This window comes from Phocoena sinus, chromosome 1 (assembly GCF_008692025.1).
Source record: "Phocoena sinus isolate mPhoSin1 chromosome 1, mPhoSin1.pri, whole genome shotgun sequence".
In the NCBI taxonomy this organism is placed as follows: Eukaryota; Metazoa; Chordata; class Mammalia; order Artiodactyla; family Phocoenidae; genus Phocoena; species Phocoena sinus.
Window position 1 is genome coordinate 42,060,063 of NC_045763.1, and position 18,264 is coordinate 42,078,326.

The window sequence follows — 18,264 nt, forward strand, 5'->3', positions numbered from 1 at the left end:
TCCAGATGCCTTTCAACAGTGAATGGACTAGCAAACTGTGGTATAGCCATACAATTGAATACTATGCAGCAATAAAGAGGAATGAATTAGTGACACATGCAACAGCTCGGTTGAATCTTAAAGGCGTTATTCTGAGTGAAAGAAGCCAATCTCAAGAGGCCACATGCTCTATGATTCTATCTGTATAACATTCTGGAAAAGAAAGAACTGTAAAGACAGAGAACAGATCACTGGTTGCCAAGGGTTAGAGGTTGGGGAGAAGGTTTGATTATAAAGGAGTAGCAGGGGGAAGTTTTCTGGGGTGATGGAGTCGTTCTGAATTCTGATTTTGACGGTGGTTACGCACATCTATTTGTGTGTTCCAACATTTAGAAATGTACTACAAAACAAATATTTAAAAAATAAATAAAATTTTTAAAATTATAAATCAAATTTTAAAATACATAAATATATTTTACATATGTGTGTATCTATCTGTATACACACACAATCACTGCAGGGACTGTTCAGAACTTTGACCACCAACCATTTTTTTGAGGTGAGTAATATTTTCTTTCTGAAATTTTTCAGAATTGCGGGGCTATGGTGATAATTTAAAGAGCTGACCAACTTGTAGTCAGTTTTATTATTGTTTTAAATTCTCTACAAGGGACTTCCCTGGTGGCTCAGTGGATAAGACTCTGCGTTCCCAATGCAGGGGGCCTGGGTTCGATCCCTGGTCAGGCAACTAGATCCCGCACGCATGCCGCAACTAAGAGTTCAGATGCCACAACTAGGGAGCCCACGTGCTGCAACTAAGGGGCCAGCGAGCCGCAATTAAGAAGCCCGCCTGCCGCAATTAAGACCCAGTGGAACCAAATAAATAAATATTTAAAAAAAAATTCTCTACGAACAATGCACCCTCTAATTGCCTACTCTGGGGAGATGGCTCCCACTACCCCAACTCTGGTGTGCCACCTGCTTCTGTGGTTCTGAACTAAAAGACCTTAGACATAGAGAAACTGTTTCTGGAAGCTGGAAATCAGTGAACTAAAAGGTCCAAGGGTATGAGTGGGACTCTGACAGCATCTGCTATAGCTGACCAAATCCTGGTTCGAACAATAAATCGATAAGTTATATGTTATATGTATGTATGTATGTATAAACAAACAAACAAATAAGTCCACCTTCAGTGAGGGCAATTGGGTAAATCTTAATATGTACTGAGTATTAGGTAATATAAAGGAATTATTTTTCCTATTTACGGTGTATTAACGATACTGTGGTTCTGTAAGAAAATGTCTCATGTTTTAGAAATGCATACTGAAGCATTTCACAGTGGAATTTCACAATGTTGATAATTTATTTTTAAATACTTCAAAGAAAAATTTAGGCCAAACAAATATGGCAAATATTAGTAATTATTAAGGTTATGTGATGAATATGTAAAGGTTTATCATACTCTTCTCTCCACTTTCTTATATGCTTGAAATCGTTCATAATAAAAGGTGTTCAAAATTTTAAAAATGCATTAGAAAATGCCAGAAATTTTGAGTCTCTTAGTCTTTTGAGTCTTTGAGTCTCTTGAGCCAACGAAACCTCATTCCAGTAAGACCCCACAGTCCTATCATGATACATCCGAGATGAATTTGAATCAGAGAAAGTTTGGAGTATTTCACTGTCCCTTGAAAAAGAAAATGGAAAAGCGTGTAGCATGTTTTATAAAGCTTCCACCCTAAAATGCTAAAACAAAGACTAGTAGGGCTAAAATGGGCAAACATTCAGCTGTCCTGAAAGCTTGGTTTTCTAGAGGCCCTATATCTTGCAGAAGCCTTGGTAACTAAGGACTAGCTTCTGGGAGGACATCAATTACCTCTTTTTAAGTCGGTGTGACTTGGGTGTCAGTCACTTGCAAATAGAAGAGTCTTGTTACATTCCTTGACCTATAAGGCTAGGTCATAAAGGGCCATGTAGCTTTCAGTTTGTTCACTGAATATCTGCTCCTGGAACCCTGACGTGTAAGAGGTCAGATACCCCGAGGCTACCATGATGAGGGGCTACATGTAGGTGCTCCAATCAATGGTCCAGCTGAGCCCAGCCTTCCCGCCATCTATGCAAACGCACCAGACATGTGACTGAAGCTGTTACCCTCCAGACTAACACATCCACCAGCTGAATACCACCCAGAGATCTCCATCAGCACTATATGGAACAGAAGAATGATCCAGCCATGCCCTGTCCAAATTCCTGACCCATGAAATTATGAGATTAAAAAAATGGTTATTGTGTTAAGTCACTAAATTGGGGGCCATTTGCTATGCAGCAATAGTTAACAGAAACAGGAAGCCAGAAGGTGTGACCTATGCTGTGTAGTGGCAGATGCAGTTTTTAATGGAGCCTGAAACTTTTAAGAAAAAGAAGCCACTTGACCATGTGCACAAAATGAAAAGAACCCGTACAGGTGGGGAGTCCTGAAGTTTAAGTTTTAAGTTACATTGGTGTCACAATAGATACATGACTGATTGCCCAGGGTCCTGCCCCAGGACAATGACCTTTAAAGGGTGCAAAGTTTTAGGAGAATGATTTTAATAGGCATGAGCAAAAATGATGAGAAGCAGAACTCCAATATCTGGGGTCTCAACACCCTTCCCTGGCCCATGGTCTCCACCAAGAGAGTCCTGTGTCCTATGGGGGGGGGTAAGGGATGGGGCTGACCCATTTCATCCTCCCAAGGCCCTGCTGCCACCCACATGTTGACTCTTTCTACCATTTGGTGTCCATTCCTAGAGGCCCTGTGAGCCCTTCAAAGTCTGTCTTTTCTTTTCTTTTCTTTTTTAAAATATTTATTTATTTATTTGCCTGCGCCAGGTCTTAGTTGTGGCACGCGGGATCTAGTTCCCAGACTAGGGATCAAATCCAGGCCCCCTGCACTGAGAGCGCAGAGTCTTAACCACTGGGCCATGAGGGAAGTCCCCAACGTCTGTATTTCGAATATTGAGAATTCTTTCCTCACCCTCCAATCTTGCCTCTGTTCCAGGAGCACACGACTCTGAGTGTCACCCTCAATGAGACACCCAGCCCAGACACCTGAAAATCAGCCATGAGTCCTCCCCCCAGCTTACTCCCCATATTGGATCAACGGTGGAGAGTCTGGCTCCCAGCAGTTCTTGAAGTCAACCTCTTCTCTCCCTGTCCCTACTCCCACTGGTCATTTTTTTGGTGCTGCCATCTCTCACGGCTCGCCCTCGGAGGGGTTCGGCCTTCCTCCTAACAATCTATCCAATCCAAACGCAAATCTCACCAGGCACTGCTATCAATGGCTCCCAGTACCCACACTCTGAAAGCCTTATTCTGGAGTTCAACAATCTCCATGATCTGACCTCTAACCTCTAACATCACAGCCTGCCCCCACCTCCTCCCTCTCCACCTGCTCCTTTAGAGGGACCCCTCACTCCCTCACCCATTTCCTGCCATGAATTGCAATGCTGCCCCTCATCAAGCCCCTCGAGACCCAGCTGCAGCCTCACCCCTTCTCAGAAGCATCTCCAGAACCCACACTCTCCAATTTGATGACCTTTCTCTATGGCCCCTTGCTCTGGGCAGGATGCCTCCCATAACTTGTGACACTTTAGAGGATTTATAAGCTGAACTTGCTCCGAGCTGTTCACTCCTCTGTGAAATGGGACAATATCCACACCAAAGAATCTGAGAATTATAATAATGGAAGCCTAGTGAGTAGGCACTGAGCTAAGAGCTCTTTGCACAATACCTCATTTAATCCTCACAACACTCAAAGTGGCATACACTACTATTAGCCCTATTTAACTGAGAAGGGAACTAAGGTGAAGCACCTTGCCTAACTTGCCTTTCCCTGGCAGACCTCCCTGACCTCCCTGGCAGACCTCCTTGGCCCTGATCAGTGCATCCTCCTTGCCTGTTTAGTTGCCTCCCCGCTCAACTCCCAACACATAGTTTTAATTGGGCAGGGGTGGCACCTGTCTTGTACTGGGTCTGGCATTCAGTAAGTACTTAGCAAATATTTGCTGACGTGAGTAATCTGTGAATGAATAAACCTAGCCAGCGACAGAGCCTGGATCCCAGCTCTTGCCTCGTTCTCACCCACTGAGCAGGATCCTGTGCAGGGAATGTACTTAGTACAGGACCTGGCACACAGCAGGCACACAGTGCTGCTGTTGGAGGAGGAGGAAGAGGAGCAGATAATTTTAAAAGCACTACTGTCTCGGTTGAGTGTGTCTCCCCCAAGGCACAGGACTGGGTTGGCTCCAGCCGGCTTAGGGGAGAGTTTGGAAATAAACACAGACAGTAGAGATCAGGAAGGGAACTCCTGTCCCATCTTCCCCTCCCAGGAGAAAAGAGGTGATGCTCCCACCTTTGTCCTTTCCATCAGGGGTGAGAGCAACGCCCCAAGCGAGAACCCCAAGCTCCTCCCCAATACGGATCCCAGGGGAGCTCAGGCCCCAGCCCCCTCCCGCCCACTACGGAAGCTCCCTGAACCAAAGGTGCCTACTCTTCCGCCCCTGCCACTCCCACCGCTGCAACCTAGCAACCCGGCTTGAGCGTCCTGGGCTCTGATTCTGGCTCCTCAGAGCCTGGATGTGCGACCCTGGGCCGGTCACTGTCAGCCTCTGAGCCTTAGTCTTCCTGGCTGCTCCGTGGGCAGCGGAATCCGGGGCTCCGAGGGTGCAGGACTTTGCCAGGCGCCAAGGCTGTGGCTGACCATCCTGGGTTTCTATCGTCGGGCCAGGGAGGGGAGGAACCTTGGAACCCCACTACTCCACCCCGTCTAACTTCCACCGCTGGAGAACCATTCTGAGTTCTACGGAAGACGACGCTTGAAGCCCAAAGCTGAGGCCGCGGCCCCTCTGGGCGCTAGGAGCAAGCCGCCTCTCCTCTCTGGGCCGCACGTGTACACAGGAGGTGGGTTACCGCAGAGGCCCCGCCGTCGGCCAGCCGAGACCGCTTCACGAGAGGAGAGGGAGGAACAAGCCCACTGGGAGAATGGAAAGGAAAAGAGATTCAGGGTCCCCGGATGGTTGGACAAGTCCCTGAACCACTCTGGACCTCAGTTTCCTCCTCTGTAAAATGGAGACGATAATAAACAACTCACTGGATTTTCCCGGGTTTGCCGTGAGGATAAACTAAAATAATGACCTTGAAAGCTATTAAGCTCCAGGTGTTCTGGAGAGTGGGTAACGCGGGCCCACAGGCCGCCTCTCTCCGTCTGGCTTGAGCACCAGCAGGAACCGAGAACTTCAGATGACCCAATATAGATCCCTCCTGAAACCAAGAGACCAAGACAGATCTTAAGCTCACCTAGAGCGGGGAAGAGGGCTGATCCCGAGGAGGGGGCAGCTGGAGCGCGGGTTGAGAGAGGATGCGAGGCCTCTGAAAGCCTGGAGTGGGAGGAGGGAAAACCTGGAGTGGGAGGCTTGAGAGCGCGCAGCATTGAAGCGCAAGAAAGTTCACACTTCTAGAAGCTCCCGCGCACTTTCTTCCGCCTTCCTCTCTACTTCCTAGGTAACTCTTCCCTCTTTTCTTTCTCGTCTCTCTCTTCGTTCCTCCCTATCTTCATTGCCTGTCTCGCCCCATCTCTCTGCTCTCGCCCCTTCTCCCCCCACTTCCAGCTCCTCATCACCCTCGCACTTTATAACCAAACAGCCAAACCCCTTTCCAATTAAAGTGGAATTAGGCAACTCAATCAAATTAGTTCCCTATTAAAGCCCTTCTTTATTAAACCGTTTTCTTGTCCCTGCTATTAAGTTTCACCGCCTGGCGGAACTCGAGCCGGCCCCAGAAGTTTACCTTGGGAAGTCGCCGGCCCAGCCTAGGGGAGGGGACACCCTGTTTCTCGGAGAGGGGGAGTCACCCAGCCAGAAGCGGGAGGGACTTGGGAGGCCGGAGGCGGGTGTCGGCCCCGGAGCCGCCAATTTCTTCAGATCCGCTTAAGGAGGGAAGGTCAAAAAGGGGCGCGGAGTGAGGTCGGGCTGGAAGGCGCGTCCTCACCGCCGCTCTCAGATTACACTGTCTAGGGCGAAGGCAGCGCCCCACCACCCCAAAAATAACTCCCAGGCCGCTGGCCTCTGTGAGAGAGCGGTCTTAGCCTTCCCTCCTCAGCCGCCGTCTCGGCTGCCGTTCCTTCCAAACCTGAAGAGGCAGGCGCGCGGCGGGCGCCCAAATCTGCGCCCCGGGGAGAACGGGAACCCGGCCGGCGGCCTCGCAGGACTCCGGGGACCGAGAGCACTGGCAAGGCGACCCCTCCGCAACCCGCGCGCCCGAGCGGGGAGTGGGAGGGACACCAGGTCCCACAAGCACGGCGGGCGCCGCTCCTCCCGGAGTGCTGAGCGCGCGCCTCTCCCAGGCGTTGCAGGAAGTTTCCTCGCCCCGCACCCCCGAGGGTCGTAAGCACCCTCCGGACCTCGGTCAAGCTTCTCCCTGATACCGCGGCTCCGGCGAGGAATTAAGATTATCAACCCGGCCGCCCGAGAAGCGGGACGGGATTCGTTGCTGTTTTCTTAGAAAATAACATTTATTTCTAGCTCATGTCTAGGCAAAGGAAAGCACAAAGTGAGCCATTCTGTGCAGCAGCGTTTCCCGCTGCCGGCCCTTCGGCCGAGGTGCCTGGCGAGTCCCGCGAGGCGGGGATGGGCCCTCCGGCGGGCGGTTCCGGCTCAGTCACGGGTCACTCTGTTCCTGCTTCAGTGCGCACCTAGACCGCTCCTTAGGGAGAGACAGGCCGCAGGCAAGAGGGGTGGGTGGGCAGGATTCATCTCGAGTTTACAATATATTTAATCTATAAACCTGATAAGTACAATGCACGCATAGTCTAATTTTTTTTCCGTTTTGTCCTTTTTTTTGCTTGTTTTTGAATATTTTTCACGTTAATACCGAGGTCACCTACAGATTAATAACTTAGAATTCCATTTTATAACATTATACACTGGCTTGTATATATATGTATAGTTTATATATAGATTTATACATATATAAAAACTCACACTGCACCAAGGAAACCCATGCTTATCGGCATAAGCAACAAAGAGAGCGACAAATACCGCAACGAGGAAAGTGCACCTTAGAACTTGTTTCCTTTTTTTTCTTTTTTTACAATTTGATATCGATATATATGTGTGTCCCAAAGACTCGACTCAGTGCCAAGAGATTTATACATCCTAAATTTATATTTGTTAGAGCGAATATTAAAAAATTTTTTAAGGGAGGGGGAGACACAGAAGACAGACTCTCGGACTATCCTGCCAACCATTTGGGAGCGCGGGCAGGTGTGACGAGCATAGCGACAGGAGAGGCAGGAGCTTGCGCAGCGACTGCAGCCTCTGAATTCTCAAGAATTCCCGGCCTTCTGAAGGGATGGGGAGCCTTGATAGGGTCGCGGGACGAGGATGGGGGTCTCACATCCCCTCCGAGAACATCTGCATCTGAAGCTGCTCCTCTTTGCTCAGCTCTCCCCACCCACCGTCCAAAACAAAACTGAAAACCACCTTGGAGCGAGAGGATCCCAGCCGGGGCGCAGAGAGCGCACCAGGCAAAGACGGGCCGGCAGCCCGCGGGGCAAGCCTAGGGTCCCTGTTTGGGGGCCGCCCGACTGCCGGGCCGCTCGCCCTACTGCTTCTCAGGGGCACCATTGACCATGGGCCCGTACAGGCCGCCGCCGTAGGTCGGCTCCTTGTGCACAGCAGCGGCGGCGGCCGAGCGGTCGCGCATGAGATCACTGAAGGCGTAGTCCATGGGCGGGCGGAAGCCGAGTGTGGGCACCAGGCCGGCGGTAGAGTAGGGAGCCATGAAGGCCAGGCCGCGACTGTGCGCCGCCGCCGCCGAGTAGGCCAGGCGCAGGGGGCTGAGGCCGAGCGGCGCGCCCAGCGGGTAGGCGCCCGCGTCGGCGCCGAAGTGACTGGCGTTGGGCTGCAGTGGCGAGAAGGCCGAGCGGCTGCTCAGCGAGCCCAGCGCCCCGGGCGCCATGGCGCCGGCCAGCAAAGGTCTGTGGTGTGGAGGTGCGGCTGGGCCCGCCTGAAGCGGCGCGGGCAGCCCCGGCCCCCCGGCGGCCGCGGCGTCGACGCGGCCAGGCCACGCGTCATCCGCTGCTACTACTGCCCCCACCGCGGCCTTATCGGGGGGCACGGCGGGGCCGAGGCCGGCCGCCAGGCCCCCGCGGTGGTGGTTCAGCACTTGCTCGATAGCCTGCACCACGTCGCCGCCGCAGCCCTGCAACACTAGCTCCAGGACACCCCGCCGGTGGCCCGGGAAGACACGCGTCAAGATGTCTAGCGGCGTCCGCTGCCGTGGACCCGGGCCCCCGCCCAGCCCGGGCGCGGGAGCGGCCTCTGCCTCTTCTTTGTCGACCTCGGAACCGGATTCTGAACCCAGAGGGCTGGCGGATCCCGGGCTGTCCTCCTCGGCGCCGCCTCCGGGGCCAGCGCTGCCTGGGCAGCTGCCACCTGCCTCTTTGGAGGCCCGGGCCAGGGGCGACCCAGAAAAGGACTCGCCGTCGCCGTTCTCCGAGCCCGAGCCCGCTCGCACCTCTGGGGACGATGTCCCGGGACCAGAGTCCGCGCCGTCGGGTGATAAGGGCTTTCCCGGCGGCGGCTGCGGGCTGCCTGCGCGGCCTGCCTGAAGCAGCGTCTTGGGGAATACGTCAAACTTCTGTAACTTGGCCTCTAGGAGGGGAGAAAGGGGTATGTAAAGGAGCGGTTAGCAGGGAAGTGACCACACCCCACAGCACCAGAGCCCTTTGGAGTCCAGCTTCCTTTCCCTCTGAGCCTCACAACCCTCATTCACTGGCTCCAAAACCCTTCTTTCTTTTTCTTCCAGCATTCCTTCCCCTCTGAGCCCCTACAGCCCTGGATCTTTCTCGGCTCCCAGAGCGCATTCTCTTTCTGTACCCAGAACCCCAACCACCTGTGCCCTGTAAACTCAGTGTCCAGTGACCCTCTTCCTACATCTGTGCCCAATACCTTCACCCTTCCTAGTCTTGGCCTGCTCTGCTCTGGAGAAGTGGCCTGACCCAGAGGTCAAACAGGAGCCAACACAACTTGCACCTGCACCGCACACTGTATAGAAGACCTCACTCCACCCCTGTGATTCCAAGAGCCCACCCAGCCCTGGGTGCTCTGTGGCCCTGGGCAGCACAGCCTGGAGGGGAATGCACCTTGGGCATTTACAAGATCCCAAGCCTCTCTACAGGCAAAAGTAGAGCCTCTATTTCTAATCCATCCTTTCCAAAATTAAGACCTAAGTGGGACTTCCCTGGCGGTCCAGTGGTTAAGACTTGATCCCTGGTTGGGAGCTAAGATCTCACGTGCCTCCCGCCAAAAAACCAAAACATAAAACAGAAGCAATATTGTAACAAATTCAATAAAAAGACTTTAAAAGTGGTCCACATCAAAAAAAATCTTAAAAAATAATTAAGACCTAAGAAGTTCTTCCCTCCCAAGCTGGAAGCTGAGTGAGCCCTGGCCTAATTCCGCACCCCCTCCCCCAAAAGCCTAGGGAGTCTCAAAGAAGAGGGTGCGGCCAGAGCAGGACAGGGAGTGCACTGGGAAGAGGAAAGGGGATTGAGAGAAGGGAGAGAGCGCGTACTCTGAGAAAAGGGAGACGAGCAGGGAAGGAAGCTAGAAAGAAGGAGCAGGGCGGTTGACCAGGGAACATTAGGAACAGGAGAAAAGGAATCCTGCGGGGGAGGGGGGGAGTGGGGTTGGGAAGGAATTCGGTGGCCTCAGTACCTAGAGAAAGCGAAGCGGGGCGGGGGAGGGGACTTGGAGAAGGTCGGATTGCTGAAGAGAGTTGGGAAGGAGCGGAGGGATCTGCGGCGTGTGAAAAGCGCAGAACGAAAGAAAAGATAAGACGCGTGGGTTCTCGCGCCGGGGAGAAGACCCAGCGAAGTGAGCAAGAAAGCTGAGACATGGCTGCCTTTGGGTAGAGGCGATAAGATTAAAGCGTTTACATTTGGGCCTGCGGTGAGAGAAAGGAATAATGTGCAAATGCTTCAGAAAGGGGAGAAAGGAAAGTTTGTGTGTTTATGCCTCAAATCAGGGGCTTGGTGCGCGGGCAGCTCCACCAGGTGGGGCGTTTGGAGAACGCGATTCTACTCTTTCAGTACCGAGACAAGTCCCTGGGCTGCGCGCCCCTGAACCCCGTCCCTGCTCCCCTCTTCTCACCTGAGCTCCCCGCGCCCGCGGCGCCGCCTCCGGTGCCCGCGGGCGCTCCCGCTCCCGGCCCCCCGCCGTCGGCGGCGCACACAGAGCCGAAGACCTCGTAGGCGGGTCGCGGCGGGATGATGCCGTTGGCGGCGGCCAGCGCCAGGCCCTCGGCAGTGCCGTAGAGGAGCTGTAACTCGCGCGCCTCGTTCTCTTCCTGCGCCTGTTGCCTGCGCAGCGCCACCTGCGCCGCCATGACGCGCTGGCGCTCGGCGATGAGCGTGCACTTGGCGCACAGGCAGTCCTTCCAGCGGCAGTAGCGCTTGTGGCCCTTGAGCGCAGACACCACGCCGTGGTTGCGGCAGCGCGCGCACTTGGGGGTCCGCGGGTACTTCTCCGCAGCCCGCAACAACAGCGGCGGCGCTCGTAACAAGCCGCCCGCCACGCTCACAGGTAGCGAAGCGGCCGCTGCCGCCGCCGCTGCCACCGACGCCACCGAAGCCACGGGCGGGCCCGTCGTTGTCGCAGCCGCCGTCGCCGCGCCGGGTACGCTGGGCAACTCGGAGCGCAGCTCCATGGCAGGACCTGGCGTGGAACACCGTGGGAAGAGGGGAGAAACTTGCGGTGAGGAGCCCATGGTGCGCTAAGCTAAAGCGCACCCTGGAGGAATCCAGGTTTAGAGAGGGGCATTTCGGCAGCGGGAGGTTTAGCTAGCAGTTACCGAATCGCTGGGAGGAGGTACCTTTGGAGTCCGCTTGTAAATGCCCAACTCCCCGACCCCACTCCCACCAGAGTTCTTATAACTGATTTATGCACTGGGTGTAAGATTTCATCTGAATCAGTGGTTCCACTGGAAAAAATTAAAAGACATATAAAGTTTGAAAGTCATTGGTTCAGATGAATGTAACAAGGGTTTTAAAAAAAAAAAGATCCCCCAAAGTTTAGCAGAACTGAGGTTAGACAGGCAGAGAGAAATGTTTGTTTGGTGGGACTCGAATTAGAAAATTTTGACCCAACAGTTAGACTGATGTCAAGAGCAAAACAGGAAAACCCGAGGCGAAACGTTCAGTTTTATAGAAGGGTGAAGAGGAGGGTAATATCAAGGCATAGAGTTCAGCTGGTTGGGCTGGAAGATTTTTTTCTGGTGGGAGCAGGAGAGTTGGAGAGAAAACTCAGGGACGAAAAAAAAAATCTCTAGGAAGTGGAGTGAAGGCTAGGAAACAACTCAGGGGCAAAGTTAGGCCCAGGGGCCCAGGGACCCGTGGAAATGTGGGGGTCCAAGTTCCAAGGGGCGGGCCTCCGGGGGGGAAGAGAAAATGGTGTGGAGCTGAGTTCAGGAGGCCTGGGGAGGTGGATTACAGAGGAAATGCAGTGGAAGGATCTTTCTTTCGATAGGCAAACCCAGCCCGAGGAGAAGCTTGAGGGGCGAGGAAAACAGCGAGAAACAGGTAATATGGGGGTCTGGGACCCAGGGTCCATGCGGGAGAGAGGGGTGTGCGTGAAAATAAAACCCTCAGGCATAGGCTGGGCTTGGAGATGGAGTAAACCTGTGGCACAGTTTTTAGCCTTGTAGTCTGGAGTAGTCGGGGAGGAAAAAGTATCTTGCAAAAGTTAAGCATTGCAGGAGGGAGAGCCTTTTAGCTGACCAACTCACCCGGCCTTCCCCTCCCCTCCCGGTTTAGGGATCCAGTCGTCAGACACGCCCTCTCCATTCTGGGGCACCGCGGGACCCCGCTCGGGAGCAGATTCCCAAATTCTGGTCTCTGAGTTGGGTTCCTGGGATTTGAATGGCCCAGCAGGCACCACCGAGGCGTGGGAGTCGCCTCTGGAACTGGGTCTGAGAGAACGCAGGAGTCCCCCCTGTGCCGTGGCCTCAGGAGGCCCAAGCGGGCCCAACTCTAAGCTTCCGCCGCGGCCTCCTCTGGGTCCCCGGTTCCCCTCCTGAGCCCGAATCCTGGTGTCTCCGCCCAAGAATTCTGGACCCCGTCCCTTTGCGCACTGCCTTCTTCCCTCAGGCCCCTCGAGCCGCGCAGTCCCTGAGGCCAGAGTGGCCCGGGCTTCATCAACAGGGGCGGAAGGCCGGGACGCCTCCCCTGCCCTCCCTGCGGCCCTCAACTACCTGCCTTAGGCTCGGGGATCCTCCTCCGCGGGCGCTGCACGCGCCTCCCAGCTCCGCTCGCGACGCTGGCGCTCTCAGCCTCTTCCCCTTGCCCCCGGCCCCTTATCTGACCACGTCACCCTCCTTCAGTCACCATGTCCGAACTTCCGGACCCCCTCAGAACGCTGCGCAGTCCAACCCTTCCGTCGGAAATCGGAGCCGGGCAACCGTTTAGGGATCGACTGGCTGGAACCCACGACCCGGCCCTTGCCGCGCCGCGTCCCCTCGCGGAGCGCGCTGGACGCTGCACACAGTCTGGCCCCAGCTGCCCGGCGCTGCCAGACTCTCAATGAGCAGCTTCCCCGCTCTATTGTTGCTCCTTAGGGCTCCATTAGACAGAATTGGCCAACAATGTGGCGCCTGCCATTGGCCAGGGGAGGCAGACGGCGCTCTGATTGGCCGGGCCCGCGCCCGGGGAGCCCCGCACTCTACAGTGTCCGAAAGATTCGAAACTGCAAAAGCTTCTCTGAGGGCCTCGGGGAGGGGAGGGGGCGCTCCAGGGAAGGAATGGAAAAAAAAGTGGGCAAGGAGGAGCGTTGAAAATACCGTGACAAGTAGTTTCCGTGTGCCCGAGAGCGTGTGAATTGCGCCTAATTACCGTGTCGGGTGCGCCTCTACGTAGACGTGTGTAACCCCTCGGTTTCTGGGGCGCGGGCTCCGCTGCGCCGCTCTCACTGGCCGGGGGCGCTTGGCAAGGCCGACCTCCCCAAGTAGCCCTGGCGGCCCAGGGCGGGATGCGGGCAGGTGACAATTCAATTACCGCGGTCGGGGTGGGGGTGGAATGGGAGCGCGGGGGTGGAGAAGGGAGGGTGTTCATGGCATAAATGCCAGGAAGAGTTTTCCTCCCTCCATCCGGCTCTGTTTCGGCATGCTCCCAAGTCCAACGTGTTTGGGGTAGTGGAGGCTGTTTTTTTTTTTTCCGCCCCTGCCGCCTTTAAAAGGCAGATCCTTTATTTTAAAAGTCCTGGTACGATAGGCATCACGGAGGGTAAGTGTGGCTTGAGGATTTTCGTTTTTAAGGAGCCGGGAGAGGAGAAATGAGATAGCGCTTCCTGTCGGCGCCCGCCGGGGCAGTGCGCTCTGCGCCTTTCCTTTACCAGCCCCTCTAACCCCGTCCTTCTGCCCATTTTTCTCTTTCCTTTCCTCACCTCTGCAGCATCTAGATATCTTTTCCGTGGTGGTGGGATTCTTTTCGTCGTTGTTTTAAGTTAACAGGTTGATTTTCTTTTTTAAACGAAAAGTAAAAAGTGGCTTCCCTCTGTCTCCCCATATCCTCTTGGACGCAGGACGCACATCAGTCTGCCTGTTCTTCCGGTCCAGAGACAAGGTCGCCGCGGGCCCCAGTGAGTAGTTTTAACTTTCGCCTTACCCTCCCGTCCTGACGTCACGGCTCTGAGGAACAGCTCGGTGCGCAGAGGAGGTAACAGTTTCGGATTTTGTTTCCCTCTTGAATGGCAACATCTGGAATTAATGCCGCGGTCCTCGGGCGGGATCGCCTCGGGTTTCTCTCGCTGTGATTCTCTTTCCCTTTACTTTTTCTCTTTTCCTCGTTCTAATGTTCTCTCACTCATTTTTCTTTTCTACTTTTCTCTCTCTCCTTCAGAGTAAAGAAAATTCGTTTAATTTATGAGAAAAAATGAGTTTTCCAGTCGTTCTCCCTCCACTCCCGACCAAGGGTTGCCGCGTTGCCCTTTCGAACTTCCAGGGCCCCCAGGCTCTGGCCCGCGCTAGCCGGGGCTCGGACGTACTGGGCGTGCAGACTCGGCCGGGGGCCTCGGAACGCAGCCCCTTCCACTTGGCAGGTCTACTGCTGCCAGCCCGAACGCCTCTGACGCCGGGGGCTGGGGATTGTGGTAGGAGGGCGAGACGAGCGAGGCCCCACCGCCCAGCGCGGGACCTCGCGCAGGTTCCTCGGGGAAGCCAAACCGAGGACCGGGGCGGGGGAGGGGGTGGTGCGCGCAAGAGCCAGGCAGATTCGGACAGATTGCTTCCAGAAAGTTGACCAGGGCCGCGCGCAGCGTGCTCAGACCTTGACAGTCTGCGATAAGGCTAGAAACCCGGCTGTTCGCTCCTAGCAAATTCCATTCGCTGGAGCCTGAGAATGTGTTTGGGAAAGAGAAAGGGGTCAGCTCCCGCTGGGTCTCCCGCATGGACAGATGGTAAGGGAGTGAGTCTGGGATAAAAATCCTTTAGGAGCGAAGGACCCAGACCCCACCGTCCAACATCTTGAGGTTATGAGGTCAAGGAAATCTATGCGTTAACTGCACCCTGGCAGGGCGGTGGGTGGAGGAGAGATGACAGAATCCGGCGCCTCCTCCCAGAGCTACCTTGGATAAAGTTTTCGAGACATTATTTTAAACCCCAAACGAAATGAACAATAGAAATCTGCCTAGCTTCCGGGGAGGCGTTGGCCCAAACACCCCTCTTCGCACTTGAGGCCAGGCCACTGTGAGATTCCCCCAGTCCGGTCCCAGTGATCCTGCGGCAGCCAAGGGTCAAGCCACAGGATTTGGGATCCCCGCGTTTTCCCGCTGGCATAGAAGGAATCTCATTTTCTTAAGTTGGGGAGAGGACACATTCTGGAACCCAGCCCAACCAGAGGGAACCTGCCCACCCCTAGAGCAGTCACCTCTCTCCTTGGGTTCACCGCCCAACAGGTCTAGGACCCACAGTCTTTCTTTTCATATCCCCGAGGTTCTGATGTCCCCCCTGCTCATGGGAGTGAATGTGTCGTGGAAGGAGTCAGAGTAACCGTCCTTGGTCGAAGTCACTGCACTCACACCTCCATAGGCCACTCTGAGCTAGTCCTGATTTGGCCTGTGCTCTCAGAGGGGAGCAGACCAGAAGGGGGTGGCTGGACAGAGCTGCCAGCGGTGGGGAGAGCATGCCCAGACTGAGGCATTAGGGGCTACGCCCCTGACGCACACCAGAGTGTGGCTTCACAGCTGGACACACAGTCTGCACGTGTGACCTCATTCTGCACAAGTCTTGGACACACCTCGTACCTGCACGGAGTGTCCGCCCAGAGGGTGCATGCATCTCTGACGCTGCTCTCCCACCTGAGAGGATCCCTTCGGAAAGTTTGATGGACTTCACAGCACTCTCATAAGCATGTCCTCATTCTGAGACATTCACTCGGTGGGTGACCTCTCACCCAGGTGCTCACAGATTCCCATCTCAGTGGCTGAACACCAGACCCGAGCATATGCTCGTGCACTTGCGCCATCGCTCGTCCACGGACCTAACCCTACCCGAGGGCCTTGCGGACGGCTGGACCCTGAGCAGAGAAAGCCAGACCTCCGGGACAAATGAAGTGGCCGAGGGCAGAAAGCCTATCTTCACACAGTCACACACATACACACTCACTCATGCACGTCCTCCTGGCTCAAACTCATTTGCTTACGCCTCTGCCGTGCCAGGGTGTGAGGGCCCCGGGGGAGCGCTCTGAGCAACGAAAATCCACCTCCTTCATGTCTGAGACTGGTCCCCAACTCTCGTCCCTGCCCAGGCAGTGGTGGGGTACAAAGGGATATCCCTGGTGGAGACCCAGGGTGAGGCCGGGGCTGGGGACTGAGGGTGTGGAGGGGGCTGGGGGCGCGGCGCGGTGGCGCAAGAGTAGGCGCAGGGCCGGGGGCGCTGGTGGGGAACCCGGGTGGCATTGACTTTTGCGCTGTTTGCCCGCGGCCTCGGAGCAAGCAGACGCCATCTGTTTGCCGGCTGCGGCGCGTCGCGTTTAATTACCCTCCCGGCAGCCTAATAGAGATGATATTAAACTAAATCTTTCTGACATTAAAAGTAATTATCCTCAAACCAGTGGCTCCAGGACGGAATCGCCCCTCCCATCCCTACCCCTCTCCTGGCCGCACCAGATTCCGTTAGTTTGGCTGAAACTCCTTACCCGGAGTGGGGCGTGGAGAAAAGAGGGAAGGTGCCTTTGGGAGAAGGATTCTACGCGGGCCGCCCCAAGCACGCTGTTTCCTGCACAACCACGGACGCTCTTATGCATACGACACGCGCGTAGATACTCACACACCTGTACACGCATAGACACACAACGACAACATTTTCCTCCGGATCAACTCTCGAGCCACGTTAAGACTGTCAGCCGCGTGCACCCCCAGATGGACGGTGAGAAGCGCAGCCTGGCTTGCAGTGCAGGTCCCCAGCCCGCTAAAACGGCTTTTGCGTGGTCAAGGCCACAGATCGGCCTAGGCCAGGACCAAGGACCCAGGTACAACTTTGCAGCCAGAAAGACCCTCTGCCATCCTGGCGCTTGACTTCTCAGGCGCTCTTCCTGGGAGGGACCCTGCGCCTCGCCCTTCCTTCACAGTGTCTTAAGTCACACCAAGCTCTGTCTCTGAGAGGCAATTCAATTCCAGCTACGCCACTTGACAGGTGAGAAAACAGACTCAGAGAAGTGAGGCGACTTGACCCACATCTTACAACTAGTACAGGACAGAGCAGAATTCGAACCCAGGCGTACCAGGGGACGCCCCTACCCAAAGGCCCAAGTTCTGTCGGGGTCTAGGCGAGGGCTCGGGCTGGATGCGGGGGACGGACGTCTGGCCTGAGGCCCCTCTCGGAACACTTACCTCGCGCCCGCAGGACCAGCCCCTTCCCGCCTCCCCAGGGAAGAAGTGGGCCGGGGCCCTAGCTGAGGGCGGGGGAGCCAGGGCATCCACGCGGGGAGCGCGGCCGGAGCCCCAACGCAGAGCCACAGCAGCAGCCCTCCTTTGGATCCAGCCCCGGTGTCTGCAGGTCACGCGCAGGGGAGGCGGCCGCCCAGTGTCGCCAGGCTTCCTGTCTCCACATCCTTCTCGTTGAGCGCATCTGAGCCTGGGACAAACGCGCAGAGTGGTGTTCATTGCTCAACTACTTGCTTCTAGTTTTGAGCGCCTACTGTGTACCACTACTCTGCGAAACGCTTGGTGTGTGCTGTCTTGCTTGGTAGGCAGTCCTTGGGGGAGGTGTGACTTTGCGCGTTTCAGGGTTGAGTCGGCGAGGTTCCAAGGTTCAGCGAGGCAACGTAACTTGCCGGGGTTGCAGTGCTGCTGAGCGTAGAGGAAGAGAGGCACCCAGATCCGACTCCCACTCTCAGGCATTTTTTCTTCTCACCTTCAGTTCTGGGCGGGTAGGAGCAGGCCTGGGGGCTTTCAGCCGATTCGATTCCATTCAACTTGCTGATTATTCATGAAAACGTGAATACTGGTCATTCATTCATTCATTTCACTAATATTGAGCACCTAGTATGTGCCTGGCCCTGAGGACTGGAGATAAATCAATCGTGATGGGCCCTTAAAGAGCTCTTGTTGGCCAGTTGTGGACACAGTCATCTGTCAATGACCTCACAGTGAGAAAAGGGCTGCGGTGGGAGTGGGCAAAGAAGGGTCAAGGGACGCTTCTGAAGAAAGGGACCCCTGATGCAAGACGTCAGGTTTCCCAAATGGAAACATTATTATTGCCTCTTCTGATAAGTAAAACATTATAAAACATTTTACACATTTCAGCAAATATCTGGAATATATATATTTCTGTGTGCCTACATTTACAAAAATATACTTTTTGTTACTTGCTTTTTAATTTACAAATATAAGCATTTTTTCTTATCAGTCAATATATCTGCATAATCTTTTAAAAGAATTGCTATGAACTGTAGGTACATTGTATAAATGTACCCTAACTTATTTAGCCAATTCCCTATTAATAGGTATTTAAGTTTGTTTCCAACATTTGCTGTACTGAAAAAATGCTACAATGAACATCCCTTGTGAACTTGCCTAATTATTTTCTTAGGATAAATTCCTAGAAATAAGATTGATGGTCAGAGGGTCAGAGGCTTTTTTTTTTTTTTTTTTTTAAGGTTTTGAAAGCTACCTGTCAGCCCTCAGGAAAAGTTGTATCAATGAACACACTCAACAGTAGTGCATCTGCTGATCTTTTTAATCTTTGCCAGTTCAA

The 18,264-nt window shown here is 54.4% G+C and overlaps 1 protein-coding gene across 2 annotated transcripts; it reads right to left on the reverse strand.

Annotated features, from left to right (window-relative positions):
- Nucleotides 1-6,505: 6,505 nt before the first annotated feature.
- DMRTA2 (DMRT like family A2) lies at nt 6,506-12,597 on the reverse strand. Of its 2 annotated transcripts, none has more exons than XM_032648219.1 (3): nt 12,272-12,597; nt 10,170-10,733; nt 6,506-8,669 (listed from the first exon to the last, which is right to left on the reverse strand). In XM_032648219.1, the coding sequence occupies exons 2-3, from the start codon at nt 10,723-10,725 to the stop codon at nt 7,618-7,620; spliced, it is 1,608 nt and encodes a 535-aa protein (XP_032504110.1). In that variant the 5' UTR covers nt 10,726-10,733; nt 12,272-12,597; the 3' UTR covers nt 6,506-7,617. The 2 variants fall into 2 exon arrangements, with proteins under 2 accessions (XP_032504110.1, XP_032504102.1); XM_032648211.1 differs by having other exon boundaries at nt 7,109-8,669; nt 12,268-12,596.
- Between the last annotated feature and the right edge of the window lie 5,667 nt (nt 12,598-18,264).